Source organism: Haliotis rufescens, unplaced genomic scaffold, assembly GCF_023055435.1.
Source record: "Haliotis rufescens isolate VD_foot unplaced genomic scaffold, xgHalRufe1.0.p SCAF_18, whole genome shotgun sequence".
Classification (NCBI taxonomy): Eukaryota; Metazoa; Mollusca; class Gastropoda; order Lepetellida; family Haliotidae; genus Haliotis; species Haliotis rufescens.
The window spans coordinates 27,794,558-27,815,954 of NW_025963868.1; the positions used below are offsets into that span (position 1 = coordinate 27,794,558).

At 43.8% G+C, this 21,397-nt stretch overlaps 2 protein-coding genes across 2 annotated transcripts in view; both read right to left on the reverse strand.

The window, feature by feature from the left end:
* Positions 1-6,468, reverse strand: part of LOC124148928 (A-agglutinin anchorage subunit-like) — a 32,299-nt gene extending 25,831 nt beyond the window's left edge. The window contains exon 1 of the mRNA XM_046520217.2: positions 6,271-6,468. The gene's annotated coding sequence lies outside the window, so the exon portion shown is untranslated. The remainder of the gene's footprint in view (positions 1-6,270) is intronic.
* Positions 6,469-9,319: 2,851 nt separating this feature from the next.
* On the reverse strand, positions 9,320-9,892 carry LOC125381445. Its single transcript, XM_048397990.1, has 2 exons — positions 9,884-9,892; positions 9,320-9,733 (listed from the first exon to the last, which is right to left on the reverse strand). Exons 1-2 carry the CDS (start codon positions 9,890-9,892, stop codon positions 9,320-9,322), a joined length of 423 nt encoding a protein of 140 aa, XP_048253947.1.
* Positions 9,893-21,397: the final 11,505 nt, after the last annotated feature.

The following is a 21,397-nucleotide window of genomic DNA, read 5'->3' on the forward strand; positions in this document are numbered from 1 at the left end:
CACCACGGGTGGGTCATGATCGGACATCATACACCACGGGTAGAGCGTGACAGGACGTCATACATCACGGGTAGATCGTGACAGGACGTCATACACCACGGGTAGATCGTGACAGGACGTCACACACCACGGGTAGATCGTGACAGGACGTCACACACCACGGGTAGATCGTGACAGGACGTCACACACCACGGGTAGTTCATGATGTGAGATCTTCAACAAGTGGAAGATCATGATCGGACGTCATACACCACGGGTGGGTCATGATCGGACATCATACACTACGGGTAGAGCGTGACAGGACGTCACACACCACGGGTAGAGCGTGACAGGACGTCATACACCACGGGTAGATCGTGACAGGACGTCATACACCACGGTTAGATCGTGACAGGACGTCACACACCACGGTTAGATCGTGACAGGACGTCACACACCACGGTTAGATCGTGACAGGACGTCACACACCACGGTTAGATCGTGACAGGACGTCACACACCACGGGTAGATCATGATGTGAGATCTTCAACAAGTGGAAGATCATGATCGGACGTCATACACCACGGGTGGGTCATGATCGGACATCATACACCACGGGTAGAGCGTGACAGGACGTCATACATCACGGGTAGATCGTGACAGGACGTCATACACCACGGGTAGATCGTGACAGGACGTCACACAGCACGGGTAGATCGTGACAGGACGTCACACACCACGGGTAGATCGTGACAGGACGTCACACACCACGGGTAGATCATGATGTGAGATCTTCAACATGTGGAAGATCATGATCGGACGTCATACACCACGGGTGGGTCATGATCGGACATCATACACTACGGGTAGAGCGTGACAGGACGTCACACACCACGGGTAGAGCGTGACAGGACGTCATACACCACGGGTAGATCGTGACAGGACGTCATACACCACGGTTAGATCGTGACAGGACGTCACACACCACGGGTAGATCGTGACAGGACGTCACACACCACGGGTAGATCGTGACAGGACGTCACACACCACGGGTAGATCGTGACAGGACGTCACACACCACGGGTAGATCATGATGTGAGATCTTCAACAAGTGGAAGATCATGATCGGATGTCATACACCACGGGTGGGTCATGATCGGACATCATACACCACGGGTAGAGCGTGACAGGACGTCATACATCACGGGTAGATCGTGACAGGACGTCATACACCACGGGTAGATCGTGACAGGACGTCACACACCACGGGTAGATCGTGACAGGACGTCACACACCACGGGTAGATCGTGACAGGACGTCACACACCACGGGTAGATCATGATGTGAGATCTTCAACAAGTGGAAGATCATGATCGGACGTCATACACCACGGGTGGGTCATGATCGGACATCATACATCACGGGTAGAGCGTGACAGGACGTCACACACCACGGGTAGAGCGTGACAGGACGTCATACACCACGGGTAGATCGTGACAGGACGTCATACACCACGGTTAGATCGTGACAGGACGTCATACACCACGGTTAGATCGTGACAGGACGTCACACACCACGGTTAGATCGTGACAGGACGTCATACACCACGGGTAGATCATGATGTGAGATCTTCAACAAGTGGAAGATCATGATAGGACGTCATAAACTACGGTTAGATCATGATTGTAGACCATAAATCAGTTGAAGATCGTGGTCCGAGATTATGGTGAACCAGACGCTGACAAAAGATCACGATTCCAGATATAAAAAAAAAGATCATAAACCAATTGGAGCATTGTCAGAAAACACTAATCAGCGGATGAATCATCAGAACACTTGGCAAGTCGGTCCTTCACACACTGGGAGCAGTGCGGTAACTGATGAGTGGGTAAAGCGTTCGTCACGCCAAAGACCCGGGTTCGATTCCCCACATGGGTACAATGTGTGAGCCCATTTCTGGTGTCCCCCGCCGTGATATTGCTGGAAATTGTTAACAGCGGCGTAAAACTATATTCACTTACTCACTTCACACACTAAAGGTTCTTGGTGCATGTAAATGTAAACTAACGACATACAAAGAACTATAGAACGTACACTGAAACCCTCAGCTAATATTTATACGAAACCAATATCATTGATGCAAACAAATGTTTATCAGGTAGAATAATGACAAGCGCGTCGTTGGGAACAGGCTGAAAATTCTTTTTTGATTGAACCTAATAAATGCATTAAATTCTGTTTATCAGTTCAACATGCTTGGTTAAATAAAAGGAAAATCATAGAACGGTCAGCCATTCTGGTCTGAGGTAAGCTTGTGTCATCATCGCTATATAATGACAGAGGTGATCTGGCTTGAGCAAGAGAGTGAGTGAGTTGGGTTTATCGCCGCTTTTAACAGTATTCCAGTTAAATCGCGTCGTGGTAGCTTAATGTGGGAGGAAAGCCCGAAGTGATGCAGGTCTCAGACGTTACCACATCGGTGAAACCCACGAGCACGGGTATGGTGCTGACAAACCTAGAAACATAATCCGGGCGAACCGGGATTAGAACCCACAATCATAGGTTTCTGGCGTACCCAAGGGACGCAACTCTGCACAGCGAATCGCGGCGCCTTAGACGACTGGGCCACCCGTGCCCCCGACTGGAGCAAGAAAAAACACAAATTTTCATAGGAAAAGGTTACTTAGGGCAGTATGTTTCACGCTTTCATCCCCATGGGGAATACGGGATAGAGTACGTTCCTTTAGCTATTGGCTCTAATTGTTGCAAGGTGAGGTGAAACGGGGTTTAACGTCGTGTTCACGATTGATACATTTATATAGCGATTGTATAGTGTTGGCCCACTGAGGTATCACGCCGCAGTCTAACATGAATACCCCACTCAAACACAGTTTACCGACTCCGAGCCGACAAGTCCTTGTTTTTGCCCCTTAACGCCGAGTGCCAGACAGGGTAACAACAAGTACCGTTATGGTATGACGCGGCCGGGGATCGAACCCCCGACCTTCCGCTCTCCGGGCGGACGTTCTGCCACTAGACCACGGAGGCGGTCTTATTGTTGTCACATCGGACTGAAATTGAACAGGTGGCTATGCTCGATGGCATTGCATGTCGATTTGGATGGTTGATCAGGCTTTCAGTAACAGACTTGTTTTATCCAGACACGATTATTTACAAGTCCCTGTTTTCTTACGTGGATATTAGTGTTTGCGCCGTTAAACAACATTCACTCACTCTTAGACCCGTGAAGATCTGGGGTAGAATAGGTCTTCAGCAACCCATGCTTGCCGTAAAAGGAAAGAAACACGCCTGCACATTTGTTATATATGTACAACTGCTATTTACATGTATTTTCCGTGAGCAGACGCAATAATCATAATATTCTACCCAGAAGAATAAGGGAATTGATGAAATGATTGGACCCGTGAAGATCCGGGGTAGAATAGGTCTTCAGCAACCCATGCTTGTCGTAAAAGGCGACTAACGGGATCGGGTGGTCAGGCTCGCTGACTTGGTTGATGCATGTCATCGATTCCAATTGCGTGAAGCGATGCTCATGATGTCAATCTCTGGATTGTTTGGTCCAGACTCGATTATTTACAGACCGCCGTCATATAGCTGGAATATTGCTGAGTGTGGCGTTAAACAACAAACAAACAAACAAACAAACAAACACTCACTCTTATGCGTCTTTTTTCCCCGCGACATAACGGCTGGGGAAAGTGGGAAATACGTTGGACTTTAAATGGGAAATAGATACAGGATGTTCCATATGACAACAAACACTTAACGCCTAACCTGTCACTATGACAAATTTCACGGACGGGAACATCAAGAATTGGATTCACACGTTATACGCAGGAAATCGGACCTTCGAATTCTTAACGGGAGGGACATTTCATGTTCTGGATCAGCACAGATATATATAGTCCAATTGTTTACCTATACAGTCAACTACGGTTATAACGAACACGCTTATAACGAACTGACGGATATAACGAACTATGGGTCCTGTCTTTTTGCTGTATATATATTCCGTACATTTGCTTATAACGAACTACGGTTATAACGAATTAAATAAGTGGTCCCTTTGAGTTCGTATAATCGTTTACTGTATTTATCTGTAATTACTTGTAAATCAAATATTTACAAGGTAACACTATTTGCTGATTTTTCTTCTATTTGTTCATACCTGTCTGTCTACATTTACATATTTGTGTATATATGTATAATCCATACAATAAAGTGATTGATGATCAATCAACCAAGTACCGAGTCTGGCACTCGTTCAATACATGATCGCCTCATACGACCAGCATAGGTTGCTGGGGACCAAATTCGAACCCGGAATCCACACGAGGCTAATACACAGGGGAAACATACTAATCATCCATGCTGAAAAACCTCCTTTAAATCTGACCCAAAAATGCCAGGAAAATTCGCGGTAAGGAAAGTATTGTGTTGCTATTTAGATAGCTATATATATATAGTGTATGTGTGCTAGAGCATCGCGCAGTAGTTGTGATATGAAAATCATGTTATTCGAGTGCTCTATAGATGGCTAAATCGGGATAAAATTTTAATTTCCGTGTAATTACATTATACTTTCATGACAACATTCTTATTGTGTACGTGTGTGTATGTATTTGTGTGTAATTATATGTACGTTTGTATGTACGTGTGTGTATGTATTTGTGTGTAATTATATGTACGTGTGTATGTACGTGTGTGTATGTATTTTTGTGTAATTATATGTACGTGTCTATGTATTTTTGTGTAATTATATGTACGTGTGTATGTACGTGTGTGTATGTATTTTTGTGTAATTATATGTACGTGTGTATGAACGTGTGTGTATGTATTTTTGTGTAATTATTTGTACGTGTGTGTATGTATTTTTGTGTAATTATATGTACGTATGTATGTACGTGTGTGTATGTATTTTTGTGTAATTATATGTACGTGTGTATGTATTTTTGTGTAATTATATGTACGTGTGTATGTACGTGTGTGTATGTATTTTTGTGTAATTATGTGTACGTGTGTATGTACGTGTGTGTATGTATTTTTGTGTAATTATATGTACGTGTGTATGTATTTTTGTGTAATTATATGTACGTGTGTATGTACGTGTGTGTATGTATTTTTGTGTAATTATATGCACGTGTGTATGTACGTGTGTGTATGTATTTTTGTGTAATTATGTGTACGTGTGTGTATGTATTTTTGTGTAATTATATGTACGTATGTATGTACGTGTGTGTATGTATTTTTGTGTAATTATATGTACGTGTGTATGTATTTTTGTGTAATTATATGTACGTGTGTATGTACGTGTGTGTATGTATTTTTGTGTAATTATGTGTACGTGTGTATGTACGTGTGTGTGTGTATTTTTGTGTAATTATGTGTACGTGTGTGTATGCATTTTTGTTTAATTATATGTACGTGTGTATGTACGTGTGTGTATGTATTTTTGTGTAATTATGTGTACGTGTGTATGTACGTGTGTGTGTGTATTTTTGTGTAATTATATGTACGTGTGTATGTATTTTTGTGTAATTATATGTACGTGTGTATGTACGTGTGTGTATGTATTTTTGTGTAATTATATGTACGTGTGTATGAACGTGTGTGTATGTATTTTTGTGTAATTATTTGTACGTGTGTGTATGTATTTTTTGTGTAATTATCTGTACGTGTGAATATGTATTTTTTGTGTAATTACGTGCGTGGAAGCGTGTATTAACAGCTTCACACCGCCTACGTGGTCTAGTGGTAGAGCGTCCGCCCGAAGAGTGGAGTGTCCGGGGTTCGATCCCCGGCCGCGTCACACAAAAAGACGTTATAAGATGGTTCATCTTGTCACCCTGTCTGGCGCTCGGCATTAAGGGTCTAAAACAAGGACTGGTCGGCTCGGAGTCAGTATACTGTGTCTGAGTGGGGTATTCATGTTAAACTGCGGCATGGTATCTCAGTGGGCTAGCACTATAAATCTGCATCAGTCACACGTCACACACACGTACATGCACGTCGCTATATAAGTGCACTATAATCTTAGACGCCACGTTAAACTCAATTTCACCTCACCTATCAACAGGTTCCTCGGTAACGCGTATCAGTAGCACTGCACTCTCGCAATGTTTCCTTTTCAGCAAACGGAAGCATTTAGTCATGAGAAGTTTTACGCTATGTAGCTCTGTCCCGTTATTGTTAGGACTTTCTACTTAATTCATAGATAAACGGCAAAGTGTATGTACTACAAAATATGACCAAGAAAGGTTACTGTACCTCGTAAAGTGAGTGAGTGAGCGACCAAGCCTGAGCCTCTCAACTCGATCCCGTTAGTCCCCGACCGCACGAATCAATGCTCACTTGTTTGCAGGACACATCTGTATAACTTGCATATTGTTGAGTGCAGCTTTAAACAACGAACTTGAGAGAAACACTTCAGGATGAAGTGTCAACAATTGATTGTCTAAATATTACATCCTTTTTGACAAAATACAAGCATGTATACACACACAGAGACACGGGGCGGTCGGGTAGCCTTGTGGTTAAAGCGTTCGCTCGTCACGCCGAAGACCCGGGTTCGATTCCCGACATGGGTACAATGTGTGAAGCCCATTTCTGGTGTCCCCCGCCCTGATATTGCTGGAATATTGCTAAAAGCGGCGTAAAACCATACTCACTCACTCACAGAGACACACATGACCCTACTCTAACCAGACACACGGGCAAGTTTTTTTCAGGGTTCGTCTGACACATATTTATTCAGTTGTGGCTTGATATAACAAGTTTATGAACAAGAATTCATGTGTACGTTTAATGTGTACAATGTAATATTGTTATGTGTTTATCAAGTGACGCCATGGTTAAAACCAGGAAGCTGTCAACATTGTTTGTTAAATCAATATTAAACAGCAATAAAACATCACGTCGTGTTTACATTCAAAGCTTTCGTTGTGATAATCCATAGCCATGATACAACAGTAACAGGTCATTTTATTGTTCAGCATTGTACACCAATATCCAACACGACAATCTATATTCATCGATCCATTGGGACATTTGTCTCTAGGTGAGGTGAGGTGAAATTGGGTTTAACGTCGCGTCCAAGATTAATGCACTTATATATCGACGTGCATGCATGTGTTTGTATCTCTGTGTGTGGCTGTTTGTACTAGTCCTGACTGATGCCGATTTATAGTGCTAGCACACTGAAATACCATGCCACAGTTTAACATAAATACCCCACTCAGACACAGTATACTGACTCCGAGCCGACCAGTCCTTGTTTTAGACCCTTAATGCCGAGCGCCAGACAGGGTAACAACAAGTACCATCTTTTAACGTCTTTTGGTATGACGCGGCCGGGGATCGAACCCCGGACCTTCCGTTCTCCGGGCGGTCGCTCTACCACTAGTCCACGGAGGCTGTCCATTTGTCACTAAATGTGCTGAACATAGATATATCCTAACGGAAAAAAGTAACTGTGCTTCACATAAAGTTTAATAATAATTTATTTCGAAATAAAACAATGCATCTTTCAATACATATTCATGAAGATATTTCCTCGACTTTAAGGTCGTGATTCACAATTTGCACGTGCATGTTTAAGGCCCGGTGCACAATTTGGATGTATCGTGTTTGTTGTGAGAATGATACACAAATGGACTTTTGGTTGTGAAAAGCACACAATGGTTGTTTAGCTACCTTATGTCCATAAAAACTTATTTATTCAACTGTAAAAATGCTAAGCAATGCCAGGGCTTGCTGAAACTCAATAACGACGGGACGTGGCTATGCTGCCAACAGGACTGGCGTAAAATGAATTCGAAGTTGCCGGACAGGGCAGCAATAATGACTTGCCATGGGCAGGTCGTCCATGTGTGGCGTGACGTCAAAAAAACAGCCATATTCGGTTGGTGCAAGTATGGAACCGTTACCAAAGTGCCCCCTCCCCCTAGACAGCTCGGACCTGGTTTTAGACTAATCAATGGTAAAAGTTACGAAATCAGATGAGGGAGCACAACATCCCCGACACTAAAGTCCGGTCGTGCAGTGGTCTACAGGCGTCCAGGAGAACGTTTTAGCGACGCTTGCGTTACCCAACGTCGTCATTTTGGGGGTGGAAGTATAATGGTATGGGGTGGCATCACAACTCATGGGAGAACTGAACTCCCACATTCAGCACTGGTTCTCCAGATTTTCCCGCAATAGAACATGTCCGGGACGAGATTGGTTTTGTCAATATATTTGTTGCTGCCAAATAATTATCAGACGAATCACCAATTATTATGTTGTTTTAACATATAGGAAGCACACTATATTTCCGCTGGTGTAGATTCATCTCTAATTTTAAAGTTTCAGGATACAGTTAACTACGGTTATAACGAACTCAAACGGACCACTAATTTTAATTCGTTATAACCGTAGTTCGTTATAAGCAAATGTACGGAATATATAAAGCAATAAGACAGGCCCCAAAAAATAATTCGTTATATCCGTCAGTTCGTTATAAGCGTGTTCATTATAACCGTAGTTTACTGTAATTTGTTAAACATAAAAGCAAAAATACCCTCAGAAGTTTACACAGATAGATATTCTTTATTTGATAATAATATGAAGTTACAACATATTATATGTAGCCATAACACCACATGAAGAAGCTCAATAGCAGTGGATATCAACAGTAGATATATATAACAGTAACTTTCTTTATGTTCAACACAGAGCCCGGACCATCTGCTGCCATACATGGGCATCTAAATTGCTTTCACAGTGATCAGGTTTTTCCCCAAGCAACTGAGGATAATGTAATCTTCAGCTTCCCATAGTTCTACATACACCGCAGCACAAGTCCATCACAAATTCAAATAAAAAAGTCTCTTTGGAGGCGGTTCATTTGCTATGACATAAAAACATGCTTAACGATATCATTGGCAAATGTGTCACATGAACATGCTTTAAAGTGAATAGAGGCTGATCCTTTGCGAACACGCCTACAATGTCCACTCGTCACACCGATGACCCGGGTTCGATTCCCGACATGGGTACATTTCTGGTGTCCCCCGCCGTGATATGGCTGGAATATTGCTAAAAGTGGCGTAAAAAAATATTCACTCACTCACTACAATGTCCACAAGGCTATCTGGATGTAATATCGCAAGTTCCAATAGCCTCTGTGCACTGCCGGCTATGATGGATACGGATCTGGAAAGTGATAATCTGGTCGGCGGTTCTCTTTCTATTCCTTATGTTTCATGATTAATTAATTAATTAAATTACGCATTTATATAGCGCTACTTATCCAGACATACTGCCTGCTCAAGAGCGCTCAGCCGTATGCTCTTTTGAAGAAGATGGTCTTGAGTTCTGATCTAAAGGTGTTGACATCTTCAGATCCCCTGACATCAATGGGCAGTGCATTCCATAGAGTTGCACTTGCTTTTCGGAAGGTTCTGTCGCCATATGTTGTTCTGCTGGTTGGTGGAACAGCAAGCTGTAGTTTGTTTGCAGATCTCAGTGTTCGGCCAGGTTGGTAAAGGGCAGTGAGTTCCTGGAGGTATACTGGGGATAACCCACGGATCGATTTGTAGACAAACATGATCAGCTTGAACACGATCCTGAGTCTCACAGGTAGCCAGTGCAGCTCTTTCAGGACGGGTGTAATGTGTTCACGCATTGACTTCCGTGTGATGAGTCTGGCAGCAGTGTTTTGCACACGCTGTAGTCTATCCAGATGCTGCTGCTGGATACCATACAGAAGACTATTACAATAGTCAAGTCTTGATGTTACAAATGCATGGACTAGGCACTTGACTGATGCTGTGTCTACGTATCTTGCTATCTTGCTATGATGGCGTACTCCTCACCCAACTAATTGGATTTGATTGCTTACCCTCCTCATATTGGTCAGTTTTAATATGAGCGATCTGTGATTGCGACATGGACCTGTGTGTTGCCAGACGTTTCACTTGCAACACTTAGTGCCGTGACAATATATACTGACGGATCATTTACAATCCTCCGGCGTCATATACTGTATACCATACAGGTGTTCCAGCATGAAGGTTAGACCCGTGAAGATCCGGGGTAGAATTTGTCTTCAGCAGCCCATGCTTGCCGTAAAACGTACTATGCTTGTCGTAAGAGGCGACTAACGGGATCTGGTGGTCAGGCTCGCCGACTTGGTTGATGCATGTCATCGTATCCCAACTGCGTGGGTTGATGCTCATGATATCAATCACTGGATTGTCTGGTCCAGACTCGATTATATAGCTATATGGGGTATAGCTGAGTGCGGCGTTAACCAAACAACAGACAAACAAACAAATTATGAAGATTAGCTTCGCACGTCGCAGTAAGAATGTGACCGGTAATACAGGATTAGTGTAGCGGCCACTCACTGATGAGCATGAACTCAGCGACATCGTCTGCTTCAGGGCATCATCGTAATTACGGTCCCAGCCTCCAACCATGAGATACGTTGTCAGTATGTTGATTCAGGATAAGAAATAGTTTACGTAAGTAACAATATTTATGGGGCGGTCGGGTAGCCTAGTGGTTAAAGCGTTCGCTCTTCACGCCGAAGACCCGGGTTCGATTCCCGACATTGGCACAATGAAGCCCATTTCTGGTGTCCCCGCCGTGATACTGCTGGAATATTGCTAAAAGCGGCGTAAAACCATACTCACACACAACTCGGACCACACCCCTATCTGAAGAACAAGTAGCCTCCAGGTGAGAGGAACGCGAGGACATTCATTTTATAGAGAAAATGACATAAAACTGTCTTATTTTCATGTGTATATCCCAACAGTTATTGCTTGCGTTTGCTTTGATGACTGATTAAATAAAATGTGCATGACACAATGTTGGTTGTATTCTTAAATCGAGTATATAACTTCAGGGGTTGAAGATTGAAAAAAATGTATATCAAGACGCAATCTGAATATGTCAAGTTTAAGGTAAAAACAAAATCACAGTAATTATACCGTGACATCATGACACGAAGGTGGCTGCCCGCGTGGTATTATTGCCACAATAATGCAAGACGCTATTGATCGAAGCGCCATGAAAATCTTTCTATTGCTTCTCATTTTTAAAACACCGAATTGACGTGGACCAGTGCGGATTGGGTTTTCACAAGTCAACACTTCAAGTATAAAAGGCTTGTCTTGCAGTTGATCTGCGTCAATATGTACCGTTCTAACAGAGTGGTTACATGAACGGTATTAGTCGTTCGATCATAATTTCCGTATTAAACTGAAACGTAAAGGTGTCCATCTTCTTTTTCACACACGCACGTACTCACGCACTCACTCACGCACTCACTCACGCACTCACTCACGCACTCACTCACTCACGCACGTACTCACGCACTCACTCACGCACTCATTCACACACGTACTCACGCACTCACTCACGCACGTACTCACGCACGTACTCACGCACTCACTCACGCACTCACTCACGCACGTACTCACGCACTCACTCACGCACTCATTCACGCACGTACGCACGCACTCATTCACGCACTCACCATGTTATGTCAGTTGCAGATCCAGAAAAGCATCAAATGAGTCATCTGCATGTTATGTATATCCCTCGTTATCCCTGTTTTTTTATGTTGGTTTTTATGTTTTTTACGCCGCGCTCAGCAATATTCCAGTTATATACAGTTTAATTTAAATGCCCGGTTAAGAAGATTTAAGCCAACATTTGGAAACACGTCTAGTAACTAAAATACACAGAGGTGTCCCACCAAGTTGTTTGTTTGTTCGTTTGTTGTTTAACGCCGCACTCAGCAATATTCCATCTATATGACGGCGGTCTGTAAATAATCGAGTCGGACAATCCAGTGATTGATGTCATGAGCATCGATCCACTCAAATGGGACACGATGACATGCATCAAGCAAGTCAGCGAGCCTGACCACCCGATCCCGTTAGTCGCCTTTTACGGCAAGCATGGGTTGCTGAAGACCTATTCTATCCCGGATCTTCACGGGTCCCTGGTAAAAGAAGTATAGTACAGAGAGTGAGTGAGTGAGTTGGGTTTAACGCCGCTTTTAACAGTATTCCAGTTATAGCGCGGCGTGTCAGCTTAATGTGGGAGGAAAGCCCGAAGTGATGCAGGTCTCAGACCTTTACCACTGCGGTGAAACCTACGAGCACGGGTATGGGGCTGACAAACCTAGAAACATAATCCGGGCGAACCGAGATTCGAACCCACAATTATAGGTTTCTGGCGTGCCAAAGGGACGCAACTCTGCACAGCGAATCGCGGCGCCTTAGACGACTGTGCTTACGAATACATCGATAGGCTGAATATCGATTCATAAAGAAAGGACGGCCGATCGATCACCCATAGGAAATGTAACGCGTATTGATATGTTCCTATTTCCCACGAATGTAAGCCAGGTCTCTAATACACGCCGGGTCAACCGCCCTCGAGAATTGTATACACGGCCTAGCGCCTACAAGAGTAGTTGGTTGGGTTTAATGCCGCTTTTAACAGTATTCCAGTTATATCACGGCGTGCCAGCTTAATGTGGGAGGAAAGCCCGAAGTGATGCAGGTCTCAGACCACTTTGATGAGTCCGACGCATCCGACGAGTTCGATTATTTACAGGCCGCCGTTATGAAACTGAATTATGCTCAGTGCGGCGTTAAACAACAAACAAACAAACAAACAGCGCATTAAAATATCACATAACACAACATTTAATGATCACAAATTATTCACAAGATAACATTCTATATGTTGGCTAAGTTACTTGAAATAGATGGTCAGAAAACAAGGCATTGTGAGTAACCGACAACCAAACCTTTGAATTCAAAGACAAGGAAATTGAAGGTAATGGCTACCGGTCATCTCTTTGATAGCCTGTCAGCATGCCTGACCACTGACCATCCCCTTTAGTGTACATCTTCACCAATCAGGAATCTCCCCAGATCCCGACCTAGTTGCCTTTCCTGTCAGGAAGAGAAGTGAAGAGACATGGTTCTAAATGGAATGTACCTAGGTGCTCGTGTTCTTTACAGTGCAGCAATAGTACACCTGGGAACGTCGAGATGAGAATCCAGATGCTGTTATGCGCCATTCCATCAATATGTATGTCGGAAAATAGCATCTTCCCGAGACAAGGGCGTTAACTGACAATATAAGTCAACCCTGTTTCAACCCTTGCCGGGGGCACGGGTGGCCCAGTCGTCTAAGGCGCCGAGATTCGCTGTGCAGAGTTCCGTCCCTTGGGCACGCCAAAAACCTATGATTGTGGGTTCGAATCCCGGTTCACCCCGATTATGTTTCTAGGTTTGTCAGTACCATACCCGTGCTCGTGGGTTTCACCGAAGTTGTAAACGTCTGAGACCTGCATCACTTCGGGCTTTCCTCCCACATTAAGCTGACACGCCGTGATATAACTGGAATACTGTTAAAAGCAGCGTTAAACCCAATTCACTCACTCACTCAACCCTTGCCGAACTAGGCTGGGATTCCGGAGTTAAATTTTGGCTGGGTTCGCGAAACGAAGTAGACATCCGGTTTGTAAACAACATAGATTGCAACGTGCAGATCTCGGTCGACTGCAGGGTTTGCAAAGTATGTGTACCGTCAACTGGGTGTCGACAGATATTTTCCAAATAGTTTCATGTTTTTAATCAAGGTGCTCAAGTGACTTGAAGCACTTCGCGAGGTAAGACCCGTTTTATTACAATATAGATGTTGATTGTTGATCTGGTCGTAATGACTGGGCGCCGCCATTTTATTTGAAGCAAATGCAAGTGACATGAGAGATGGAATCTGATTGGTCAATAGGAGGGACATAGAAGGGACATAACTCGTAATAACCACTGGCGTTACGATTGAGTCGGGAAATTCCAGCCTAGTTCGGCAAGGGTGGAAACTGGACTGTTTTTATTTAGTTAACGCATGCACACTTGCTTCGGGAAGATAAAAAAATAGTGGACGCAACAATATGACGAAAGCGTAGGAAAATATTGGTGTCATTTGTTGATATATTTAACACGCCTTTGATATACAGTAAACTACGGTTATACCGAACTCGAAAGGATCGCTAATTTTAGTTCGTAATAACCGTAGTTCGTTATAAGCATACATGCAACATATATACAGCAAATGGTCGGGACTGAAAAATAAGTTCGTTATATCCGTCGGTTCGTTCTAAGGGTGTTCGTTATAAACGTAGTTTACTGTATTGTGTTACCACCCTTTGGAAGTTCAAATGTGCTTCTAACCGCCTCCGTGGTCTAGAGGTAAACTCGATTCCGCCCGGAGAGCGGTTCGATCCCCGGCCGCGTCACACCAAAAGACGTTAAAAGATGGTACTTGTTGTTACCCTGTCTGGCGCTCGGCATTAAGGACTGGTCGGCCCAGATACATTTTCATCAGGCACATTTTGTCTGAGCCATTTATTTAATTTCTTTAAAATGTTATGTGATGTGCGTAGCTTTAGTCGTACCAGAGCACCCTCTTGAAGCTGGAATCTTATTGAGTGATAGAATCTGATGAAGGTGGGTTCGAATCTTAGAGTCGCCCTTGCGGTTACAAGTTTACAAGCACCCGTGCGCGTTGAATCAATCAGATGTCTGAGACCTACGCCACTTTTCACCCGTTCTAAGCTATAAATAAGATATAAAATTGAAACACAGTTCAACGCGGCGTTGAAACTAACTCATTCTCTCGGTAACGAAAAAAGGAAGATTTGAGAAACCAAAAATATTTCATGCCCTAAGACATTGCTTGTCACCAAGAAACAGTGGTAATCTGAACACAAGAAATAGCATACATTTGATGAGGCCATAATTGCGATGTAGCACTTGGAACAAGATACAGTAAACTACGGTTATAACGAACTCAAAGAGACCACTAATTTTAGCTCGTTGTAGCCGTGGTTCGTTATATGCATATATACAGCATAACTACAGCAAATAGTCGGGACAAAAAAGTAAGTTCGTTATATCCGTCAGTTCGTTATAAGCGTGTTCGTTATAACCGTAGTTCGTTATAAGCGTGTTCGTTATAACCGTAGCTCATCAAGGATGTAACTCCGGCCACTGACCCACAGGACAACTGAGGAGAGTGACCACGTTTATCTAATTGACCTGCAAAAGAGAAATCTCCCTGCGTTGGCCATCATGAGAAAACCCAGATCCCGTTTACATCTCGTTGGCATATACATGAGAGTATTAACCTTGCCTTTCACAGAGGTGCGACCATTATCACGGCTCAGTGGGGTTTTATGAGAACCTCTTTTAAATCACAGCAGTCAGGGAAGGGAATTGGGTCACAACTCAAGTGAGTAATTATCACATGGGCATGCATATGACGTGTCTAACGTACCGTGTGGAAGCCCAGCGGTGTTTGCCTAACCTACACGTTAATCAGTTTCTGGAATCTAGTCAATTATAACTTGTTTTGTGATCTTTGCATGACCGTGGCCGTTGATTACATTTTGATCTAATGCATTTACATTAATTCTCGTTGTGTCTGATTTAGAACAGCTTCGTTCGAAAACAACTGTTTATGATGAGCATCAAAGAAGACACAATTTATTGATAACAACTATTTTGTTGTTTACTGGAATAGATCCTTATACCGCTGACAAGCTTGACAACAGTATAAGGATCTATACCGAAACGTCGCTTTTACAGTAAGTAAAGAAGTTGTTATCCATAAATTGAGTCTAATTTGTCATCTGCAGCTTCTAAGTAATGCCTATCCAGAAATGTATGAGTGAGTGAGTGAGTGAGTATGGATTTACGCCGCCTTTAGCAATATTCCAGCAATATCACGGCGGGGGACACCAGAAATGGGCTTCACACATTGTACCCATGTCGGGAATCGAACCCGGGTCTTCGGCGTGACGAGCGAACGCTTTAACCACAAGGCTACCCGGCCGCCCAGCAATGTATGATGAGTAGGCTGTGATTCGTACTCTGAGATTGATTTAAGTCAGTGCCTTAACTAAGGCGTGGCATGAAAACAAGATACAGTGAACTACTGTTATAACGAACTTAAATGGACCAATAATTTAAGTTCGTTATAAGCGTATATACATCTATACAGCAAGTAGCAGGGTCCGAAATTAAGTTCGTAGTGTCAGTCAATTCGCTATAAGCGTGTTCGTTATAAACGTATTTTACTGTATACTGCACTAATCAGATCGTTACTGAAAACAAACCATGCTGTTTCAGCATCTTTCTTAACCAACATCATCTCATCTCGACTCATCTGTTGACATAATGATAGCCTCATCGCCATGCAGCTCAGCTATCGTACTGAGTCTTCGTTTTGGGGGCACGGGTGGCCCAGTCGTCTAAGGCGCCGCGATTCGCGAGTTGCGTCCCTTTGGCACGCCAGAAACCTATGATTGTGGGTTCGAATCCCGGTTCGCCCCGATTATGTTTCTAGGTTTGTCAGCACCATACCCGTGCTCGTGGGTTTCACCGAAGTGGTAAACGTCTGAGACCTGCATCACTTCGAGCTTTCCTCCCATATTAAGCTGACAAGCCGTGATATGACTGGAATAGTGTTAAAAGCGGCGTTAAACCCAACTCACTCATTCACTCACTCACTCACTAGTCTTCGTTGTACAAAGCTTCCTTAGCGCAAGTTTACCCTTACATGTAGGTCTACATGCTGAGGTTGGCAAGCCGTTTCACAAAGCAACCTCGGATTGTGTAACCACATCTATCACTGGACTCTCTGATTCATCGATCAATTGATTGCCTGGTTTTTTTTACAGGCAATCGCATGGCAAGAGTCGTGCTGTGCTCCACCGGGCAGTGAACTACGGTTATAAGGAAGTCAAATGGACCACTAATTTTAGTTCGTTATAACCGTAGTTCGTTATAAGCATATATACAACATCTATACAACATGTGGCAGGGAGGGGCGGTCGGGTAGCCTAGTGGTTAAAGCGTTCGCTCGTCACGCCGAAGACCCGTGTTCGATTCCCGACATGGGTACCCTACGTGAAGCCCATTTCTGGTGTCCCCCGGCGTGATATTGCTGGAATATTGCTAAAAGCGGCGTGAAACCATACTCACTGACACTGACTGTGGCAGGGACCAAAAATTAAGTTCGATATATCCGTCAGTTCGTTATAAGCGTGTTCGTTACAAACGTATTTCACTGTACTTACTTTTTTATGCTAGTTGTTTACCCTTCATGCGAACACCTAGTGTCATCACAGATTTTCATAGATCATTTCAAAGCTATTTTACCATTTACGCCAAAAGGAATCTATCTCAGCTGGTGATTCTCTTGCATTGATAATTTATCGTTATACTTCCGATTCAAATCTAAGTTTCGTCAGAACTAACCTAACTTATTACTGTTGTTTCGTGCAAAAGGGGGAACTAATGAGGTTACCTTATCCCTGACCATGCAACTAGCAGACTTAAAATTGTCAAACTGTCTTGACAAGTATCTCTTTCATAAGCATGCAAACTTTCAGTCATGTAACTTTAGTGGTTTCTGAGACAACTTGTCCCTATTTCATGCAGTATGAATTAAGTTGAAAAGCACTGAACAAGGGCCATAACACTGTAAAAAATTGACTTTACGACACTAATGTTCGCACTCATTTGCGATCATGACCAGTAACATCAGTGTGTAAAATTTTATTTTCTGTTTCAAATAGTTTTTGGAAAATTTCGACGGAAGGACGGATGGAAGAACGGACAGAAGGACGGATGGAAGAACGGACAGAAGGACGGATGGAAGAACGGACAGAAGGACGGATGGAAGAACGGACGGATGGAAGGACGGATGGAAGAACGGACAGAAGGACGGATGGAAGAACGGACAGAAGGACGGATGGATGAACGGACAGAAGGACGGATGGATGAACGGACAGAAGGACGGATGGAAGGACGGATGGAAGAACGGACGGATGGAAGGACGGATGGAAGAACGGACAGAAAGACGGATGGAAGAACGGACAGAAGGACGGATGGATGAACGGACAGAAGGACGGATGGAAGGACGGATGGAAGAACGGACAGAAGAACGGATGGAAGAACGGACAGAAGGACGGATGGATGAACGGACAGAAGGACGGATGGAAGGACGGATGGAAGAACGGACAGAAGAACGGATGGAAGAACGGACAGAAGGACGGATGGATGAACGGACAGAAGAACGGATGGAAGGACGATGGAAGAACGGACAGAAGAACGGACAGGAGGACGGATGGAAGAACGGACAGAAGGACGGATGGAAGAACGGACAGAGGGACGGATGGAAGGACGATGGAAGAACGGACAGAAGGACGGATGGATGAACGGACAGAGGGACGGATGGAAGGACGGATGAAAGAACGGACAGAAGGACGGATGGAAGAACGGACAGAGGGATGGATGGAAGGACGGATGGAAGAACGGACAGAAGGACGGATGGAAGAACGGACAGAAGGACGGATGGAAGAACGGACAGAAGGACGGATGGAAGAACGGACAGAAGGACGGATGAAGTAACGAACGGACGGACGAACTCCGTTCCCATAATTGCAGAGTGCGGCGTTAAACAACAAACCAAACCGTTCCTATAACCCCGCCCCAATAATAAGCGACCAACTCAATCACCGCAGTCCATTGTTTGGCTCAGAATTTGGCACTTTGTCTCCCACCTATCGTATCTTCATTAGATGCAGCCTTCTGACACATTTAGTTCAGCGAAGGCAATGTCCTTTGCCAATGACGTCAACCTGTAAAATAGTTGAGGCTCAGGAGCTCAATGCAGATCACCGATTATGTCGGCACTTCCTGTCCGGTGACAGCTCGTCTAAGGATAGCCAGTTGAACGAAACAACACTATTCGTCAGTATGACGGTCAGCCATCGGTCAATGTCATTAACGAGCTGTATATCGTCAATACTGAGGATACATCACACGTTTAGTGCATGTGATCGATACGGGTAGTGAAACATTTATATAATGCCTGGAAAGGTGAGGTGAGGTGAGGTGAAATGGGGTTTAACGTCGCGTCCAAGATTATTGCACTTATATAGCGACGTGCATGCACGTGTATGTGTGTGTGTGTGTGGCTGCTTTTACTAGCCTGGACTGATGCTGATTTATAGTGCTAGCTCACTGAGTTACCATGCCGCAGTTTAACATGAATACCCCACTCAGACACAGTATACTGACTACGAGCCGACCAGTCCTTGTTTTAGCCCCTTAATGCCGAGCGCCAGACAGGGTAACAACAAGTACCATCTTTTAACGTCTTTTGGTATGACGCGGCTGGGGATCGAACCCCGGACCTTCCGCTCTCCGGACGGACGCTCTACCATTAGACCACGGAGGCGGTCCTAACGCCTGGAAAGAAAAAAGAAGGATGTTGATATACAGTAAACGACGGTTATACCGGACTCGAGGGGACCGCTAATTTTAGTTCGTAATAACCGTAGTTCGTTATAAACATACATGCAACATATGTACAACAAATGGTCGGGACTGAAAAATAAGTTCGTTATATCCGTCAGTTCGTTCTAAGGGTGTTCGTTATAAACGTAGATATGTAATATACTTTATCCAATATTAGATAGTGTTTATATCATGAGAACCGGGTGGGTGTCGTACTGTTGCACACAACGACTCGCGGAATGTTTAATTTGTATTCCTGAGCGAGAATGAGTTCTGATGCGACTTCATAAAAGTCAGGAGGATACACTCACCAATGGAATGAATATTTGTCTTTATTATCTTATTCTTATTCTGATATATTATCAACACTTCAACTGTAGGTAGGAATAGCGTTTTCTGTATACATTGAGAATCGTGTTTCCAAGCTAAGAGTGAGTGAGTTGGGTTTTTAACCGCTTTTAACAGTATTCCAGTTATATCGCGGCGTGTCAGCTTAATGTGGGAGGAAAGCCCGAAGTGATGCAGGTCTCAGACGTTTACCACTTCGGTGAAACCCACGAGCACGGGTATGGTGGTGACAAACCTAGAAACATAATCGGGGCGAACCGGGATTCGAACCTGCGATCATAGGTTTCTGGCGTGTCCACGGGACGCAACTCTGCACAGCGAATCGCGGCGCCTTAGACGACTGGGCCACCCGTGCCCCCTTCAAGCTAAGAGGTCACTTTTGTCATAAAGCATTATGCCATTAATATTGTCTGCACTCCGTCAATAGTGGCGTTTGTAATATGTCAATAATACTCTCTGTATTACGTCATCAATGATGTATGTGCTACCTGACCACTGGTGTTTCTGTTATGTTTGGTTTGTTTGTTTGTTTGTTGTTTAACGCCGCAGTCAACAATATTCCAGCTATATGACGCCGGTCTGTAAATAATCCATTCTGGACCAGACAATCCGGTGATTGACATCATTAACATCGATCCAGGCAAAGTCAGCAAGCCTGACAAACCCGATCCCGTTAGTAACCTCTTAGCGTGAGGGGCATTGAAAGCGCCATGATGGACGCAAATGTGTGCGTGATGTTTTCATTGAGTGTGATCTACGATTCTTGCTCAAAAGGTGTTTGATCAGTGTTACAGTTTCATGGCAGACATGTGGTGGGCGTTTCCATTTCCATCAGTGACAAACATTTTGTCCGAGGAGAATTCCTGTTTTATGTTCCCGTGATTGTCTTGTTCAGGTGAAAATTTGACTTGCCTTGGCCTTGTTTCTGACGGGTGCTCCCTCTCTCCTTTTCGAGAACACTTGTCGTCTCCACGATTCAGACACTCATACTCGGACAGGTCAAACATTATTAGAGTGCACTGTGACGTCATTCATTGTTAGAGTGCACTGTGACGTCATACATTGTTAGAGTGCACAGTGACGTCATACATTGTTAGAGCACATTGTGACGTCATTCATTGTTAGAGTGCACTGTGACGTCATACACTGTTAGAGTGCACTGTGCCGTCCTACATTGTTATAGTGCACTGTGACGTCATACATTGTTAGAGTGCACTGTGACGCCATACATTGTTAGAGTGCACTGTGACGTCATACATTGTTAGACTGCACTTTGACGTCACAGCAGCGTAACGGTATATCTGTACTCTTGAAAATCCCATTCGTGAAACCAGTTGAGTAAATTATACAGCTCATCTTTAAACTTGTGTATTTTATATATACATAATAAAGTCCACGTTAGTCCAACATCTTCTTTATATCGGTTTCAGACATTTATATGTCATTGTCAGTTACACTGAAGAGCTGTCATGAGACGGTGAAAGTACCATGTCCGAAACTGATATAAAGAAGATGTTGGACAAACATGGACTTTATTATGTATATATAATTATTTTATTTATATATATACATCGTAACCATGTAACAGGAAAACTCGTATGCCGCGTTGGTATATATATATATATATATATATATGTAAGGCAAGGCTACTGTCTAATCAGAACATG